The sequence below is a fragment of the Zonotrichia albicollis genome, chromosome 10 (genome assembly GCF_047830755.1).
Source record: "Zonotrichia albicollis isolate bZonAlb1 chromosome 10, bZonAlb1.hap1, whole genome shotgun sequence".
In the NCBI taxonomy this organism is placed as follows: domain Eukaryota; kingdom Metazoa; phylum Chordata; class Aves; order Passeriformes; family Passerellidae; genus Zonotrichia; species Zonotrichia albicollis.
This window is the reverse complement of record NC_133828.1, coordinates 16,846,881-16,867,463: the sequence shown is the minus strand read 5'-3', so window position 1 is coordinate 16,867,463 and position 20,583 is coordinate 16,846,881. Positions and strand designations below refer to the sequence as shown.

General features: G+C 42.8%; 1 protein-coding gene across 1 annotated transcript in view; it reads left to right on the top strand.

Moving 5' to 3' along the window:
- The first annotated feature begins 17,164 nt into the window (after window positions 1–17,164).
- Window positions 17,165–20,583, top strand: part of STAT4 (signal transducer and activator of transcription 4) — a 41,878-nt gene continuing 38,459 nt past the window's right edge. The window contains exons 1-2 of the mRNA XM_005492767.4: window positions 17,165–17,278; window positions 19,602–19,730. Coding sequence (XP_005492824.1) covers window positions 19,603–19,730 — 128 coding nt within the window. The 5' untranslated portion in view covers window positions 17,165–17,278; window position 19,602. The remainder of the gene's footprint in view (window positions 17,279–19,601; window positions 19,731–20,583) is intronic.

Sequence of the window (20,583 nt, the reverse complement as noted above, 5' to 3'; positions counted from 1 at the left end):
ACCATCTTCAGGCTGCTTGGAGCATTTAGCTCCTTGTAGCTCTCTGCCACCTCAAAATGGCTCATTTTTCCTGATGAATTGCTCTGGTGCTGGGTCTCTGCCACTGTCCCCTCAGCCCCACACAGGCACCATCGCTGTTAGGGGAGGCAAACCCCTCTGCTTTGTCTCACTGCAATATTGAGGCACCGTGTCTGAGATTTCACAGGGAATCGCCTCCCTGCAAACGCATGAACACAGGTACCCATCTCCCCTATCCTGATCAAGCCACTTCAGTTTTGTTACCAATGCCTAGTACACACCCACCACACCCATCTTTTAAAGTTCACTGCAGCAACTTTAAATTAGTCAGATCAAGGGGAAGGGGAAAAAATGCCAGAACTAAGGAAGCAGTGTTTGCATCATGGGACATTTGCTTGCAAGCTTCTTTCAAATCTAAATCAGGACCCACCATCTTTTTGTCTGCCATTTTTTTTTTCCAAGTTCTGCTAAAAGTTTAAGCAGCACAATCACAATAGTAGGTCTTGTAGCATTCAATGATAAACATTTACCAGAGCAAAGACAACATAAATTTCTTAATTTAAAAATGAACCAAGAAAAATAATTTTCCTTTAGTAAGATAAAAATCAAAACTATCTTTCTTTATTTCCTTTTTTTAAGATAAATTTGAAATTAACTACTATACTGGAAACACATCAGGGGAATTCATTCTTCTGTTTCAGATTTGAAGGATTAACTCTTCAATTATTAAGTTGTGCCAACAGCTGATCACTTGTTGTGCAGTCTATTTTTAAAAGTACATGAAAGATTAGTGTAACCAGAATACCTAGAATGAGAACATTTAGCAAAACCCTGCCATGCAGAAATCTGAAATTAGTGTTTGAGAGCCAGTATATCAATTTACAGTTAATGCCAGGCTTGCTCTCAGGGGGGCTCAGGTCACTTTTTAATGGCCTGCAACAGCTGCACACACACAACCCTCCTCCCTGCCCAAACCACCACCCAACACACAAGTATAATTTCCAACTATGGGGGCAATTCAAATCCTTACTAAAACATTTGATGCCTGCTTTACATTCAAAATTACATATTAATCCACAAAAGGAAGGACATCACAATTTTCTCTTTAAAAAAACTAAATGGCTGGGGTGGCAGGGAGCTATTTTAAACTGGGATTGATGCATTCCTCTGCGGCTGCCAGCAGGTCCCTTTGAGGTCCTGCTAAAATCCTGGTGGCCATATCCCAGAGGATTTGTACTTTGCAGAGCTCCAGGGTGAGAAGAAGAGAGAGAGGAATCAGAAATCCCTCCAAAGCATCATCCTCTGCTAACTGCTACTGTTTGCAAGTCCCTCTGAGACATTCATCCTGCAGGAACTGCAGGCAGGTCAGGAAACAAGAGCCCTTCATGCAGGTCCTGTCTCCTGTGAGTGTCTCCTGAATGTCTCACCCTGCCTATAAAATGCAGTGATTTCTATGATAAGCCCCTCAGTATGCACCTCTCTGCACCTGTTAAAAATGTTAAAAAATTCAGCATGTCTAAACCCACCAGAGTGCATCTTCCTGTTTAAAGGAACACCTTACTTTGCAGAAACATTTTCAGGATCTGTCCCCAGGCAGCAAGTCTAGTGAAAATTGTCCAAATGAATGATGGCTTTCAGCATATCCTTCTGAAAATTGCACTCCATGAAGGGTTTACTGCTGTACCATGACCTGCTAGCTCCAGGTTACAAGGACCTGGCAAATACAGATATCAAACACAAGTTATCTTGTTTTAAAAACTCCTTTAACTTCAATAAAGCATTACCTCAGAACTCACTCCATAGACATGAGTAAGCTGAGACAAAAAGGGACATGACATAAATCAAGTCTTAATAAATTTATGTGACCCCCTGAGCACAAACTTGATTTCTCTGGTACTTTCTGCACTGTGCAAGCCAAAGCAGAAGAGAACTCAGGCACAGCAGCAGCCAGATGAGAGGGTACACAATGCTTGATCAGCTTTGAAACAAGAATTACAGCTCTAGCAGGCATTAACAAGGCAGCAGCACAGCAAGAGTTAGGAGCATGGCCTGTACTTTGCTGGTGGGAGTAGTTTGGCAAACAGAAATAGTAGGAATAGGACCCCTTAAAATTACTTTAGTTTTCATTAACATATTTTTACAGGACATCCCAGTTAAGCCAGGCAGCAGGTTTACAATAGGGTCCTGTCTAAGGACAGCTTAAAACTATTATACAGCACATACAGAAGGACAATGCAGCCCCAGTACAAGCTACCAGCAGGCAGTAAATCACTCCAAACCTCATGTTACACCTGATTAACTGCTTGGCTCCAACACTGCAGCCTACTCCAAGAATGCTTGCTTCAGTGTAGCTAGGAGTTGTCAGAGAATTTATGTCATCTGATGGCAAGTTACATCAAATAGTGCCCCAGTGTATCATTTAGGAAGCATTACTTGGCATGAGTTGCAGGAGTGTGTGGCTTCACACCTGCAGTATCCTCTGGTGCTGTGTATTCCTTAAAAGTGGGCTCCATTTAGATGTCTCATTTACTAAAAGAAATCACATCACCTCTGTCCCAATGGGATCATATGAGCCTGGATTACAACTCTATCTGAATTACAAACACATCCAAAATTTTATCACCCATGAGTCAGTCTTCCCTCAACATGGCAATGCAATGAAATGAAACTTCCCACAAATTTTTCCCTGATTCTACAAATGGCTTAAAAATAGATATTTTAGTAAACATGAAGACCTTACATTTTTTACTAAGCGTACAAGCCTGAGAGTGGACCAAACAGTAAAACCTTTCCATCACCTGCACACAAAGGAAAACTTGTTTCTCTGAAGTTCAAAGTCAACCCAAACCACTAGAGAGGCAAATTTTGAGAGCATCCCAAGATCCATAGATTGGATGATTGCCAAGCACAAAAAGTACTGTGAAAACCAAGGAATAATCCTTATGAAATCTGTGTTTATCTGACAGTCAATCAGCAGACACCTGGCATTATCTGAGATGTCGTGCATCTTGATCAAGAGTTAGAACCCTGCAAATCAGCAAAAGTGTTAAATTGTACAGTCTGCTAGCCCTGCCTCTGTGTGTTCCTGCACAGCTTTTCTCAGAGTTGTGCTGAAATTCAGCAGAAAGCTGGATGCCAGTTTCAGCATCTACACCACACACACAACCAAATGAAATATTTCTATGGAGTTCCTCCCACTTGGCCAGCAGGAGGAGGCTTGCTTATATTCTTTTGTAAGATTACTTAATCATCACATATTTTTAAAATGCAGACTTATTATCTCTTTCCTCAGGCAAGGCAGTGATACTCCAGCTTTACCCTGGATAAACTCTTGAGGTGGTCTGTACTTCAAGTGTCTGCAGGAAATGTAAACCCAGTAAAGAGGACAATTTCTTGCACTTAGCACATTGCAATACACACAGTAGGCTGAGCCCCTGAATTCCTCCTCTTACTTATTGATTGAGGCAATTTTGTATTACAACAATTAGATCACAGGAAAACATTTTCTTCTAAAATTAAACAAGGAGTTGAATTAAAATCAGAACAAGTTTTCCAGAATAGCAGAACAACAGAGCACAGATGTCTGGACTGCAAACATATTTACCTATGTTTTCTGCTCAGTCATAACAGCATTTCCACAGCTATCACAAGAGCTTTGACAAACGAAAAGTTAACAAATGATGTTAAATCACTTTTCCCTGGAAGAAGATGAACAAAAGTTCTTCTGGTTTTAGTAAGGGGTAAGACCCAAGCTAAATGCTGAGGCCATGGTGAAACAGATATGAAAAATGCATTAGAAATCCTGACATGGAAATGCAGATCAATGCATCCCCCAGCTGTAGTGACATTTAAGGGAGAGGAAAGCATCTGAATGGTGCCACCATGGTGGCCTTTAGACACAAGGACCTGAGTAACTGAGGGGAAAGAAACAAACCAGCACCTGTTCCCCAGCAAGGTGTGACATGAGACAGAAGCACCAAGCACCAGGGAGCTGCAATCTGAAATGGAAATGCACACAACAGCAACAGGTTTTTGGCCAAGCAGTTAATGCAGGGAGAAGGGTTTGAGGATTGGTAAGATGAGAGCAGCTGTTCAGAGGACTTCTCTCTCTGAACCCAGAATAGCACAGGACTTGTCCTTACAGATGGCAAAGCTTCAAGGGACAGTAGCTCTGGCAGTACCACCTCTAATGATGCCACGTTTTTGGATTCAGAGCTCGTAGCTGGGAAAGGAGAAAATGCAGGTGAAAGGGAAGCAGCTCAGCAGTTGTAAGAGTCAGCAAGGCAGAACAAAAGTGCTCCCAGGATTATGGAATTGCTCTCCAAGCCTTTGGGTGAGATGTGGCCAAGGAGCTGTGTTGCTGAGACACAAGCCACTGGGCACAGTCCAGGATCTTTGTAGCTACCAGTCACACTGCAGGGCACAGAGAGTCCAGGAGTGTGCTCACCAGTTGCCATTTACAGAGCTCAGCACACTGTGCAGCCTTTACCTTCGCAGATTTGATCACTTCAACTGGCGCCGGTTTGGAAAATACAAAATTAGTAAATCAGCTTTACCCAGCTTTCTAAACTCCAGGTGTTTTTATTTAATGGCAAGCAAAATCAGAGGCTCAGTCTCCACTAAAGTTTCAGTGAATTGAAGATCTGAAAATGTGACAAAGGCTGGCTCATTCCCTTGCTCAATCACCTGCAGATGCACGAAGTGGAAGCAGTGGCATCTGCCCATGCAGACTCAGTGACTAAGTGCAGGCATTACTTGTACATGATTTTCTTTTCCCGGTATTGCAGTTCTTCACCTGGAGCATCAAATACCAGAGCCATGATGTGTTAACACCACCTTTCCTGTGGGGCTGTGCTCTACCACTTCACAGAAGGCTTCCAAGAAGCTGTGTGCCTTTGGTAATTCAGACTGCTAGAGACACCCACAAGGCAAAACTGAATGGAAACTGCTGTATTCCTTCCAAATGGATCCATACAATTTTTAAATCTACTTTCAAAAATGCACCAAACATACCCAGGGGAAATAAGCTAACAATGTGGATTGCTGCCTGAAATAATTATACAGATAGCTCAGGGCATTTAGTGTAGTGATGAAAGAAAAGAAACACGAAAAAGCCATTACCAGGCTTCACAGCAATAACGTGATTTAGCAAATCCCGCACTTTCCATTCCACAACGGGAACTTTGACATTGCCTAGATTTATAAATACCTTACTGTATGTGTTGGTTTTCCCAGTTTAGGAGTCCCTGCTGAGAAGCTCAATATTACATTGCACACACTCCTATGGCAGAGGGCTATCCACTGCTCTCATTTTGACATACCTGCAGATTTGTCACTCCATCATTATTTCACTACACAGCTTTGTAAGAAGTGATTTTACTGCAAATAAGACCACCTGCTCATAAAAAGTCTTGCACATTCGAGTGCAGCACTGAAAGACAGGTGTGCTTTGCCAGGATGCCAGGCTAGATCAATTCTTGCTGAGGAGCAGCACAAAAATAGGTAATGGACTTCAGGATGCCTCCAAGCCAGAGTTGTGAGCTGAGCTGTCTAAGCACATAGCAAGCCTCAAAATCCTGACAAGCTTTCTCTTATTGAGCTTCAAGAGAATTTAAAGGGAACTCAGGCACAATTTCTGGGTGAGCATAGTTTGACAAAGCTCTGAAAAATAAACCTTTGGGGGTTTTTAATATTTCCTTTAAATTAAATATTCATCTGATAGCAGTTAAACAATATAGTTGCAAGTTTTAACATGTGCAATGAAATGGTATTTCACTACCCTCAAATAACCAGCAGGATGAGATATCAGAAGCATTAGCCCTGAGTGTATTATTCTTCCACTGAAACTACACCTACAGTATTTCAGCATTACAGCAACTTGCACTTGCATCATCTTTTCCCTTATTAAAAAACCTCCACACAACCTGACCGGTGTCTCTACAAGCAGCTCTTGCTCAATTAAAGTACTATATTCAAACAGATTTATGCTGCACCCTCTTTTGTCATGAAAGTACTAAATTCCAGATGATGAGCCTATGTGGGTGTCTGCTCCTGACTCTAAATCCTGTTTCAAACATATATGTCAAAGATATTTTCCATATAGTCAAGGTCAATGGGGAGGAAGCACGAGAAACAGAATTGTTAAAACTGCACAGAAGGATTAAAAAACCTCTGCACAAGGAGCTTGTTTCAATGCTAATTTTAGCAGGATTCAAATCTGTAACTTATTTGAATGTCTTAATTAAGGCTTGAAATCTTGGAATCCATTAGTGACAATCACCAAGTAGAAACTACAGTGTGAACACAAACAATAAACAACCTAGTTTGGAAGATGCCTGTAAACTTTTCTAGTACTAAACCTGCCAAATTACACCTATAGTCACTTGTTTGTCTCCTCTCACAAGCATTCCCTTTGTTTGTTACATATCATATCCCAGAAAGTCAATTTCAATAGAAACCCAGGCTGTTTGGGATCCATGTGTCAGGTCCACAGCACACCTCCCCAAAAAAAAAAAAAGAATAACAGGGATACAAATAAAATAAAGAAGGAAACATAAGTTAACAGATAAAGGCACGGGTGATCTTCAAAATTACTTATGCTGTACCCAAATATCCTTATTTATTTATATTAGGATGATTTTAATAACACAGTCTCGTCGGGGAAAAAAAAAAGTTTGGTAAGAAGACAGTTCCAATCATAATATAAGCTCCTATTAGCAAAAATAATGCCACTGCCATCACAATGGCATTGTTATGCAAAACCAAGAACTTTGCCAGGAAACACACTTTCCAGATGGATATAGCTACATGCAATTTACAGACAGGGAAACAGAGCCACTGAAAGCCAAAAGCTCCACCCTAAGGGGCTTTGCCTCAAAGTTTGTGTTAGATATTCAGCTGAGCAACTTGACTACTGCTTCAAATGCTGATCATTGCTCTGCTTCCACCTTCTACCCCCCTTCTGCATTTCTAGTGTTTATTGAACTGCACACCCGGGTTGAGACATGCATACAGTGTTTAACAAAATGCAGCCAGTGCCTCCAAGGATCATCACTACACACACATTATCAGAGTGGCAATAGTCCCAAGGCTGGCTGTAGGATGGATGGGAAAGAATGACTGCAAGAGGGAATTTTTACTGAAATAAAGCTCTAGTACTTCTATTTCACAAAACTTATGCACAACCTCACCACTCTGGAGCACCTTTGTTATGAACATGCTTTTTTTTCCTCCAGGTCAAACGAGTATCTTCTAGAGATTAGGATATAAACACTAAAAAAGAACAAAGAAGGAACCATAACTAGAAAAATCCCTTTTCAGACAATACCAAAACAGCGAGTAAAGCAAGCACTAGAATGATTGAAATATTTTATTACAGTGGAGAAATGCTTACTGCTGTGATCTGGCAGATAATGTGACATAGACAAACCTGAATGCTGATGAAAGAAATGGGCTCCTACAATTTAAATCTTGCCTTTGCTCCTGGACTGCTTGAAGCACCTTTTCCAAGCAACATTCCCTTTAACTAATTTTCCATATTCAAAAAGGCTATTTGCAACTGATGGAAGAATGCTGATCTCATGTTTTCATGGACAACAACCCCTTGGATAGTCTGAATCTCAGGGCGAGACACAACTTGCTTGACAAAATGCTGGAATTAAACACACCCCATAACACCCGTTACTTTGGCTTCATTTCAAGAGATCCTCCATGTCCTACCCAGCTGGCAGAGGATGAAGCCAAGCCAAGCCAATGTTTAGGCAAGTCAAAGTAGCTATGGAAGGAAAATCTGGTTTGGAAAAAAGCTGTGTCAAACAGGTCCAGAGGAGTGCCACAAAGATGATCAGGGAGCTGGAGAATTTTCTAAATGAGGACAGGCAGAGAGAGTTGTGGTTGTTTAGCCTAGAGAAGAAAAGGCTCCAGACAGAGTCTGTAGCAGCCTGCCAGCACTTATGGGGGCCCACAGAATAGATGGGGAGGGACTCTTTATCAGGGAGTGTGGTGATAGGATGAGGCGTAACAGTTTTAAACTCAAAGAAGGTATATACAGATGAGATCGTACAAAGAAATTCTTCACTGTGAGGGCAGTGAGATGCTGGATCAGGCTGCCCCATCCCTGGCAGTGTTCAATGCTGGAGCTTGGAGTAACCTGCTCTCATGCAAGTTGCCCCTGCCCATGGCAGGGTATTGGAGCCAGATGCTTTTTAATGTCCCTTGCAAACCAAATCCTTCTGTGATTCAGTATCTGTTTCCTTTCCATACTATGAGGTAGAGCCTAATTTTAGGTACTGTCTTTCTCAACAGGATCTTTTTCAATGGCAACACAGTTCTTTTAATGTTGGAAATTACATCAGGATAACGCTTTATAGCCACCTCCTTGCTATATAATTACTTGTTACCTTGCCCAACACTAGGTTTTGGTAAAGAAAGCCACATGGAAAACACAGTGTTTATCTTGGTGAACTCAGCAACATAACCACACTGCCTGAAAACAAATGCATTCACAAAAATGCTGCCACCTCTGAGTTACCACACAAGTCCCACATCAGCACACAGCCTCCTGTAATTTGACAGCTTCATTAAACTTATCAATACACATCTTTTCAGACTGATGAAACAGGAAGAGTTTTGAGACAGCAGCAGTCTTTGCTGTCCCCTAGCTATAATACGCTGAATTTGGGGATTCCCTTCAGAGCTGTTTTCCCTCTTAATGCTAATGGGCACGGCACAAGGACCACAGATTCTGCATTTATTCAGAAAAAATTATTCTCCCATTGAGAAAAAAAAATGCAGTCCACGTAGCAATGTAAAGATACTTGTTCTCAGCAGAACTGTAAAACAACAAATCTTCAAATAAGCAAAAAAAAGTCTGATTTTCCAAAAAACCCACTTTAATTACTGTGTGGTTTGTTCAGTTTCCTTTTGAAGATGCCTAACATATGGTATGATTTACACAACACTGGCAGTGAGCTCGAGACAGAAGATTCAAATCTAGCTGCAGAAGCATGCAAAACTTAACAGCACTCATCAAGATTGTCCTTCTCATCAGCTGAGGATGGCCATTTAAGTTTGCATGAATAATTCCTGTGGCTAAATATTCTTTAAATACTAAAAAATGTAATTGTTAAGTTTTTTCTATGTACAGCTTGTCCTGGTGACACCAGAGCCACCAAGGGGCAGAGATCACTGGCTTCCACAGGCGGGGCCGTCCTCTCCTTACAGGAGTGCATTTACACTCCTGGCTTCAACAACCTCAATTTAAAGAAAAAACACTTGTACACAAAGGAAACAGCACTTTATGAGGTGTAGCCTTTAAAGAGCGCAGCACACAGACCCCAGCTGTGCCTCCCTCCCTCGAGGGTTTGTGCAGGTCCCCTCTGAGCCATGAGTCCCCGGGCAGGCATCTCTCCCAGCAATGGCCAGCAGGCTGGGGAAACCCCTCAGCTGCCTGGTTTATGTCTAGGGCACCAAGGGAAGAAGCTGCAAACAGGGCCATGTGCTGCAAAATACTTCAGCCTTCAATAATATCTCTCCTTTTCTCCCCTCTCAGCTCCCTGCACCTCCCAGCGCTGCGTGTTCAAATACAGCATCAGGTTAGTTCCTTCTCAGTAAAAAAGCACCTTAAAAAACAGCAGAGGATTTGTAAAACAAAGTTTGAAAAAAAAAAAAATACCACAAGAGTTTAACTGAGAACCTCATGCTCAGTTCTCAGGAGTTCAGAGAACCCAGTGGTTTCTTTTTTGACAAAAGATAGTTCTAGTGGTGTGAGTTATCTGCACTCCTGTAGTGTTGGTGCAGCACTTCTTAGGTCACAAGTAGGTCATAAACCTTCACTCAGCAGTTTGCAAAACAACTCTACTCAGAGTAAGATGTTTCTAGAAGATATTTGTACCTTCCTTGGTATGGAAAGATCTAAACAAAACCAGCACTGGAAAAATGATAATAATTCAAAAGCTTTGCCTCATTATTTTGATTGCAAATGATAACTACTGTGGCAGCACTCCACAATGCATTTGTGAGTCATTTTTTCCCCCAAAGAGGTTAGGCAATTCTCAGATTTTTTCCAAGAAGTTTAGAAGGCCATAAAAAAACCCTTGGTCTAGATGGCCTCACCACCAAGGTTGTCTTCTAAAATTGTCACTTGCAGATTCTCACCAGGCTGATGCTGGGGACCCTGAACTAGAGGAGAGGAGGAAAATTGAGATCACAGATTTGCACTCATGTTGGGTTTAGAACCAATTATACAAATGATACAGAAAGGAATTACTTATTCTGTGTTCAAAGCATTGAGAGTTGTAATAAATACATGTAATTAAGCATTAGAAATTATAAAAGATTCAAAGGTCTCATCAGGAAATAAGGCATTTGTGGCTAACATTTTAACATAGTACCACCATTTTCATATTTTGGCTATATTTACATTACTAGACACAGAGTGGAAGAGGAAAAGTCCTGGTTCAATTCCTGTTACCCAGAGGGAATCTAAGAGCAGACTGCTTGCTGGGATGCTCCCCTGCACACAAAGGCCTGACAAGGGCAGATGCAGAAATACTCGAGCAGTTCCTTCCTGTGACCCATCCACCCAACACAGCCACATGCACAGAGCAGCAGCAAAGCAGGGGCTGGCTGTCTACCACAAGGCAGCACAGCAACACAAACCCCATTTTTAATTCAAGACAAGATCCCAAATGCACTTAAAATGGAATCTGGGCAGCGTTTAGGAGCTGAGGAGCACATCCCTGGAATTTCTATGCAGTCTTTCACACAACCAGAATTTGTGGGTGTCCAAGTGATGACACTCAAGTTGTGCTGCCCATACCCAGCTTTGTTCAGAGCCTGCTGCCCACTCAGCCCCAGCCCTGTTCTGATGTGGGACCCTGCAATTTCAGAGTCTCAGCATGCTCTAACCCAGAGCACATCTCAAACAACACGACACACTCCAGTCTCAGGGAGGATTTCCTGCTGCAAACGTCACCCTTCCCTTCAAATTCATGCACTGCATTGCAAATAAACCATTAAGTGAATATTTAAAGCACTCAGCAGGACTCAATTTCCCAACCAGACTGAAGGAGCCCAGACATATTCTGTCTTTTCCTCTCCCAGCAGACTCCCACAATCCTGAAACTGCAGAGGGAGGATGTACTTTCTCCCCCAGCTGAAACTATGCCACTTCACCCAGACCAGGAATGAAAGCATCATTATGCCCAAAGACAAAGGCCCTCAGCTTTTACTGGGAAGATAACTGGGCTTTGATTCCTTCTGCTTGTATCAGACGTTATAACTTCTTCCTGTCAAGCACAAAATCCTTGGATTCTGATGCTGGACTGTCTGAGCAGCCAGGCTGCAGTGAATAAGCAAATGCCCTCCTTGAATCTCAAATCTGTTTCCCCAAGAGAAATAGAAGAACACCCATTCCACTCTACAAGAGCCTTATAAGCAGAGCAGTTCCAGGGGCAGTGCAAGACAAGAACTTGATAACCACAAACTGACGAAAGAATCGAGCTTTTGTTTTACTCATGTCCTTTTGCAGCCACAAGCTGCTTTCTTATGTACTGGCATTTCACCTCATGCTAGCCAGCCCTAGAAATCACTTTTCTTTCTCCTTGGGAAGGCAAAGGAACAATATGAGTATTGCTTGCATCAATAGAACAACTCGCAACATTAACTGAGAATGTATGTAGAAATTTACTTTGGTCATCCCAAAATAAATTGTCTCCTAGCGAAAACAAACTCATTTTTGTTTCTGGTATGAACTGATTGGACTAAAAAATTGCTTCACCTGAAAACTTTGAAACATCCTATAGAAAGCCACTAGGAAATTCAGACATTTTCAAAATAAATAAAGGATGGCTACACTCATCCATAACGTTCCTCCTTCCCTGCTGCCATAGGAATTGCACTGAACAGGGAATATGCCATTTGCAGGTCAATTTCCCACCACAAGGGTCCTTATCTACAGCATGCTGAGAGGCTGAGATCCAGAAAAAAAAAGCAGGTTGACAGTAATAAAATAACAAAATCTTATTTGACCAGGGTTTTTTTTATAGGAGGCTGGACCAGAAGCAATATCCAATAATCCAATCAAATACCACTTCTTGTCCAGCCCCAAAGAAAGACAATTAGTCCATAACACGTGTGGCATTGCCATCCTGCTTGTAATATCCAACAATATAATTATGATCAACTGTACAACTGCTTCAGATTTGTTGCTGTCTTATTGCCTAGCCAAGCAAAAAGCTGACATTATTTCTGAAGATGGGTGCTTTGTTATACAAAGAATATCAGTATTCAGAGAATAACAAATCAAGAAATCCTCTTGGTACCATCAGAGGTAAAACCTGTAACTTTGATATATAACATTTTAAGTATTATCAAGCAGAGATGATCAGGCTTCAGTTTAATTACTCCCTTCATGAAAATACTGTATTAAATTAATTAACCAAGTTGTCTTCTCAGTTCACAATACACTACTAATTCTAAAATTATTGATCTTTGCATTTGGAAATCATAGCTTGGCATCAAACTGGTTTTTGCAATTTGCATACACCAGCAGGCTTAATAAAACTCAAGGACTCCTCTAAAAGATCACGAAACTAAAATATTCCTAAGTAGGCTCAGAAATTCCCATTATGCATGGTCATCTTGACCCCAGGCAAGGAAGGCAGTAAGAACTCAATCAACTATTGACAGCACAAATCGCAAGGGAGCTAACTATGAAAAAATTCTCTTTTCTCTTGTCCAGCCAACCTATTTGCTAACCAAGTTAGCAGCAAGGGTCTTCATTTTACCCTCCAAACTCTACCTCACAGGTACATATATAAAACCTCACAGCATTCACCAACTAACACTGATTTTGCATTCCTTTCTCACATTCTAATTTGGAAACCACTAATCTTAGAGTCTTCAAGATCTGCACAAACCAAAAGTAATCATTGCCAATTGTCAAGGAAGCTGTTGTGTAAGAGAAAAGCTTCCTGAGCTCCCACAGATGATACTGAGTGAAAAAAGCCTGTTAAGGTACCAGCTACCAGCATTCCTAACAATTTACATAATCACAACCAAAAAAGGAAACCTGACTCTAGAGTAATTCAGGAACAGTAAAACTCAAATTTGCATTATATCATTCAGGAAGTGGACAGGTTAAATCACACATTTCAAGAGAGAAAACTGCTGAAAAAATGATGACTGCAGCAGACATACAAGGCAAAATTTATGTTCAGTGGTGTTCTGCACATGCAATATTCCATTTATGCTACAAGATAATTAATACAAGATCCCCAGAATTTCTCTCCTTCTGCCTCTTCTAAATTTCTGTCTTTACCCTCACTTCTTTCCTTGCTTCCTTCATTTCTCTGCACCTGCCCTTTCCATAAACAATGACAGATTGCCACTCTGGTGGAATTGAGGCCTTTTGTTTAATTTCTTCCTACCTTAATTTTGTCGGTGTAGAAGTTTGTATGGTGACTGTGGGACCCCAAGTGGCACTGACCTTAATTTCCACAATATTTTGGAAAGAAGCACAGGGGTTTTTTTGTCTTTAAGAAAAAAAATCTCACCAGAACTAAACAAATATTTTCTTTTGAGAATAAACACCTTCAAGTCTTCCCAGGATACACATTGCAGCACCAAGTGCAAAACTGAAAATATGACCTCAAGAGGTAAGGTGATAAAAAAGGCATGCATCAAAACAACATAGTGTTGTTCAAAGATAACAGACAATACAAGATGAAAATTCCTACTGTCCCAGCTCAACAGACCCTCTTGCCTGCTTTGAACTGGTGTTAAGATCCTCTCCCCAGTGGTAGGGATGGGCATGGACCCTCCATTAGGGCCTGGGCAGCAAAAAGGACAGGAGACATATACCTTCAGGTCACTCATTCTGACCTGCTCGTGCACTGCCGAGTGGCCACTGTACCTGCACCTACCAAAAAAAGAAAGGACAGGGACTGCAGTATCAAAAGGCCAAATTGACCTGAAAGCAGAAACCTGAACCCAAGTCAGCAGGAAAAAACTTCAGCTTGTATAACTCCTTATTTCTCATTATTCTCCATGTAGCAAGTCAACTTTTTTCTAGTTGATGTCACATTGAATTTGGGCAAGATATGTATCTTTAGATAGATTAAACATCTACACATATAGTTCACTCACCACTGGAAGAAGGAAAGCAGTAACTATTTCAGCAGTTAAGAACCACCAAACAGCCAAACCCCTCTTTTTCTAGGCATAACAACTGTTATTTCAGCTACATACATACACAGAAATAAGAATTCTTTTCAGTATTCATCAACAGATTATTATAACACTTAACTTTAGGTCAATGCTGCTGTTCCTTATTGGAATGACAGTGGAGGCACAGCCAACACCAAAGAAGGCTTCAGGCATTCTTCCCATCCAGAGTAACACCATACTACTGCAGAGAGCTTCAAGTGTGCACAGCTCTTTCTTGTCTTTAGCCCAACCTTTTATCCCCTCCTGTTGATGCAGTGCACCTGTGTGCCCTCTGTTCCCTGTGGTGGTTGCTCAGTGCCCCTGGCCCTCCATGGCTTGTTCCCTTCAATAGCATTCACCTGTCCTGCACAGCTGCAGCCCATTGGGGATGAGGCTGGGCCCAGCCCCACTCCCAATCACCACAAACTGTGTGCCTACAACAGTTTCTGTCTTTTTTCTCCAAACAGAGAACAGTAAGGGACGTGACCTGCAGACAAAACTACTGATTTATGCTGTGCTGACTATAAGGAACTACACTGCCAGCAGGACAACTTCTCACAATTGCAGTGTTTACTTGCCTCACCAAGACCAGAAGTCCATGTTCTGAATGCACAGAAAAAAACGCTATGGACAGTTCAGATACAAGACATAACACATGTAGAGCATGTACAAGCTGAGTGTCTCCTTTATGTAAAAGACAGATGACACATACTCTAATTAAAGGTTAGTCAAGGAGTATAATGACTAGAGGCCAAACATGAGAGATGGTAATCTTGATTACAGGTTGGTCAGAGAGATCAAAGTAATAAATTGGCTCAGTGTTCCTAGAAAAACCTTTGTGAACTCTTGATGAGAAGATTACTATGTCCTGAATTCCTTCTTCATCTCTGGAGACTTTTTCCTCCCTTAAACAGCCTAAACAATGTAGACACTTGCTTCTTGTGCTCTGCTCTGACCAGTGCTGAAGCACCGATGAAGTGGAATGAAATGTTACACAGTGAAGATTAACTTTGACCCATCAAACCCAATAAGGGTTTTAACCTTTCCTGGCCTGCCCTATCTGTACTCACTGAACTCCTCACTGAGTGTGAGCCACAACTCCTTGCCCCTAAACCTCTCCTTTCAGCCCAGGCACTGCCTCCTTCACAGCCTCCTCCTGTGCTAGACCTGCAGTATCCACCACACGCCTGGAGCCAGCTCCTTCAGGATCCTATCCACACAGATCTCCTCCAGAGCTTACCTGAACTCACCTAGACCATCCTTTCCTACCTCAGTCCTGCTCCTCAGCAGTTTCCCTCACACCTCCAAACACCACCACATCCTTTACAGTGTGCTAACACACCCTCTGACCATTGTCCAAGAGCACAGAGCTGAGCTATGCTTGAAGCTCAGAAGGGAACCCTCAGCCCTCCCCACCCTGACCCTGCTGCTCCCCATCCTCCTCTCCCAGCCATGGTCCCCAAACAGCCCCACCAGGCTGTCCCTGCACACCTCAGGCCTTTTCACACCCAGCCACACCTCAATGCCTTTGACAATCCAATTCTAATGCCCTTGGACCACAATCCTCCCCCAAACAAAGTGTCCTTCCCCTCTTCTTTCTCCAACGAACTTCTGAAAAGCCCCGACTCACTGTAACATCACAAGTGACTCCATCCATCCTCCTGCTCCCCTTGCTGTGAGGATCATGTCCCTGTTCTCTTGCCTCCACAGCCGTGGCTCCCATCCAGCACCCCCAACAGCTGGCTCCACAGCTGGTCTCCATCCCAGCCACTGCCCTGCATTCATGCCCTACCTGCCAAGAAGTGGGGGGAGAAAGGAGGGAAGAAGGGAACAGGAACTATCTTCCCAGAAACTGATCTCCAAACCTCTCATGAAGAATGACCTCTGATTACCCTGGATTTTGAGGTCACCGAGCTGAACTTCTGGGATATGGCTTCCTGAAGGAAGCCTGAACAGACACTTCCATCAGATAATAGGAAACATTGTCTTAATATCAACCACTTCACCATACAGATTATTTTCTCAGTTAAGCAGAGAAACAGCAAGCAAAAAGGGGATTGAAAACCTGTCACTATCTTACTATCTTGTTTTGTTGCAAATGGTATGAACTACCTGTGTTCTCATCATTACAGACAGCAGTTGCTTAAGGATGCTCAGAAAATGAGTGCTAAATGTAAAAAGAAAAATAAATAGCTACCAATATTTATTTAAAAGAAATACAGTGCAATAGTTCCCCCTACTGACAGCACAAAATCACATTGCTAATCAATGATATTTCCTGGGTGGTCCTCAAATTACTAATTCGCTGTCCTGACGTGGTCCACACAATCTAACCAGCCTTCTATGCTTGCTGAACCCTGAACGACAGAGGGCAGGTCTGAGCAGAGACCGAGTCTTAAGCGGCACCAGGGATGCTCAGGTTGAACATCAGGAAGAATTTTTTCATGGAAAGGGTGGCCAAGCATTGGAATGGTCTGCCCAGGGCAGTGGTGGAGCTACCACACCTAGAGGTGTTGAATAAAACAATTGACTGTGGGTCTTTCGTTGATATGGTGATGTTTAGCCAAATGTTAGACTCGATGCTCTTGGAGGTGTGGTCCAACCTCTGTGATTCTAAGTCACAAGAGTTTGGGGAGTTTGTTCCACGGCCCAACTCGCCCAAGAGCTGTCCTTTGCCTTTTCACTGAGCAGAACTCGGGCCGTGGGGACACCGGTGATTGCATCCCGCGGCTTTTGGGATGCCATCGGTCCCCCGGCGCGGCGGGACCCAGCCCTCTGCCCCGACAGCGCGAATGGGAAAGATTTCGGTATTTTCCAGCTTCCTGAAGGCCAGCAGCTCCCTGCAGGCTCTGAGCTTTGCCCAGCTCCCTGTGGGGAGCGGGGCTGCTGCGAGAGGCGGCGGGCAGGCCTAGCCGGGCCCAGCGGGGCTGACGCACAGGAAGGCGCCGCTGCTGCCGCGGGCCGGGGGCGGGCGCGGCCGCTTAAAGCCCGCGGGGAGGCACCGGGGCACGGCGGCGGCAACGGCGGCGGAGAGCGGCCCGAGCCGGCACAGGCAAGAGCGGCGGGGCGCGGGGGCAGCGCTCCGAGAGGGATGGGACGGGAACAGATGGGATGGAACGGAACGGGACGGGGCCCGCACGGACCCCCGGCACGGGCGGGGCGGATGGAGCGGGCTCAAGGCAAAGCCGGCAGCCGGGTAGCCGAAAGCGGAGCTGGTCTGCGGCTGGACACGGCTCCATTCCCGCAGCACCCGCTCCCTGCCGGCCGCCTTACAGTGACAGGTGGTTAGGACGGGACAGCCTGCACTAGGGACCGGGATGCTCAGAGCCCCATCCAGCCTTGCAGTGACAGGGTGCTCAGGACGGGACAGCCTGCACTAGGGACCGGGATGCTCAGAGCCCCATCCAGCCTTGCAGTGACAGGGTGCTCAGGACGGGACAGCCTGCACTAGGGACCGGGATGCTCAGAGCCCCATCCAACCTGGCCTCGAGCACCTCCTGGGATGGGGAGTCCACATCTCTGGCCACCCTGTTCCCACCCTCACAGTAAAGAACTTTTTAAAATGCCTAATCGCAACCTACTCTCTTTCATTTTGAGACTATACCCCCTGTCCTCTCTTGTAGACAGTGTTGCCCCATCTTTCCTGAAAACTTTCTTTCGGTTCCCTTCAGGGGGCATTCACGATGAGCTACAACTGCCCCACCTTCTCAGCTGTCCCTGCAAAACCTTCTGTGCAAAGGGAGCACATCACAAAAATCCCAGGGACAAATGCTACTCGTGTGCTTTGCAAATGCATGGGAGCATCACTGCAACTTACATGGCAGCCCTAAGGGGGCTGCAGGCTGGACAAAATCTTGCCTTTTTTTCTTTTATTTTTCTAAACTTTAGATAAAAATATTAAATTCTCTTACTAATCTTCTCAGGATATCATAATCACCAGAATTCACTAGCATTTACAATAAAAACTCCCACTGAAAGTGAACAGACTTGAAAATCTGTTTGTTTGAGTTTTTTTCCCGAGTGTGAGTTCAGGGAAAAAAAAAGTTAAAGTCAGATTCAGTGATCCTGGAGGTCCCTTCCAAACCTTTACAATTCTCAGATTTTATTCTATAAATTATTAATGCATTCTGATTTGATTCCTTGTATGTATCATCAGAAATAACATTTGAGATTCTTTCTAGCTGTCAATACAGCAACACAGCGAAACACTCCTCTGCCTAACTCCTCTTCAGCAATTTTAAAAAACAAAGTAAATATTCAGGCAATATTTTTTTCCTGTCAGAATGGAAGTAATAAAGAGGAAGGAAAAGTCACTGGGCACATTTCCACTGACGTTATATACAGTGTTCTTCATAGCACACACAGAATCATCCTATCAGCCTTCCTTGAGAAACTAAAACCTGTCACTTTTACTTTTGCATGAGTAAGTGCTCAGGACTCCATTAAACCTTCAGATACTACTTTTTTTTTTCTGGCTTTAAAAATGCAAAATGAAAGACTACAGCATTAAGATATGATATCCTTATTTGAAACTGTTGACATTCTGAAACTACAATTCAGAACTGGAAATAGAAAAGCTGCATATGAAAAGGTCAGCTTTCTACAAAAATGTCCATTTTGATGAAATCTTGTCTTTTTCTTCAGGAAAAGTTTCTATCAAAAGTGTTCCAACAGATCCGTAGTTTGTTGGCTCACTTCAGTCTTTAGCCCTGAATGTATTTTGTGTCTTTTGTTAAGACAAAATGGAAGAACACCTCTGCTGTGGGATCAGGGTGTTGGCAGAGCCCACTGATCTCAGACCCTAGGGCACATGAAATATAATTCTATGGCAATTTAAGGTAGAGATGTACTAGATTTAGGTTGTAAAGCAGTACTCTCCTAACAGAAAATGTGGGGCTTTAGGAACAGCACAGTGACACACAACCATGATGACTATAGGAAAAATTTGAGTATTTGAGTGGTATGAATTCACTAAGAAGAGAGCAAAATCATTGCTTTCCACTACCCTTCAATAAGAATAGTTCTACGTGGGTTTGAAGAGTGCAATCCAAAACTTCTTCTCTTGATGAGAGATGGTGTGCAAATTTTCCCGCTTTATAAGCATCATAAAGTATCTAAAAAAAATTACATAAATGAAGGGACTTGACAGACGTGCCCATTCAAGTGTAAGAAACAAAACTTCTTTAATGGCCTTGCTCACTTTTCTCCCTCTTCCCTTTAACTGACTAAAATTACTCAAGAACCCCCTGTTTTGAAAGACAGAATAAAATGTCAAAGTATATGAGAGCTACAATAAAAACAACTGATTTATGCAGTTTGGATTAATAATTCATATTCATTTTTCAGTTGCAAACATTAATTCCTTTCTTTTGTAGCATGTCCCAATGGAGTCAAGTTCAACAACTGGAAATAAAGTTTTTGGAGCAGGTGGACCAGTTCTATGACGATAACTTCCCCATGGAAATCCGGCACCTGTTAGCACAATGGATAGAAAGCCAGGACTGGTAGGATTTCATCCATTCTGTCTCCTCTTATTTCAATCACCAACAATACTTTTGATTGCTGGAAGGCTTTAGGGTGCTCATTTACAAACTGTGCAGGTATCTACACTCCAGTAATACTATTTCACTAGTTAATGGATTTAGCCATTTCAACTTAGGGAATATTGGGAGGTGAAGATTCACATTGGAACTTAGTACTAAACAAAATCCAATAAAAATTGATTTAAAAAAAATGCAAGTTAATTTTTAATGGAAATGTTATACACTTACCTCTTGCAGCATAAAATTATTCACTTGTCCAGAATTGCATTTAAAGTTGGAAAATTCTGGGGAACAAGCCAGCTGTTTACAGGAACTGTTTTCTAGGAGGTCCATTTATGTCCAAATTTGGATTCAAGTCACTTGAGAGTTATCTTAAGAAGATTCAAAACTAAGTGCAAAGAAAAAAAATTATTAGTCATACCAGAAAGAGACATCTCAATTTTTCAAACTAACTCCACAGGACTATTGGGGTGGGGGGGAAACTGCTAAGGAATAAAATCTTTCTTTATGGTTTATAGCTCCATCTTTATGGGGCTGTGGCAACATGGGTAACATTAAAATCTCCTTTTTGCCAGACGTGGAGTTAGTGGGCATATCTCAAACAGGTACCTGCTGTTTGTGAGGAAAGGAGAGAGGCTATCCCAAGGACAAGGATGCCACGCTGTCCAAACTTTTTCCTCCTCAGTTTTCTCACTAATGCCATTGCCCTGCACATACCAAGCTGTACCACAAACATCACAGCCAGCAAAGCCTGGCTTTGTCTGTGTCCTGTGTCCCCTACATACCCTTGACCAGTAGCCTCAGAGTCTTCCTG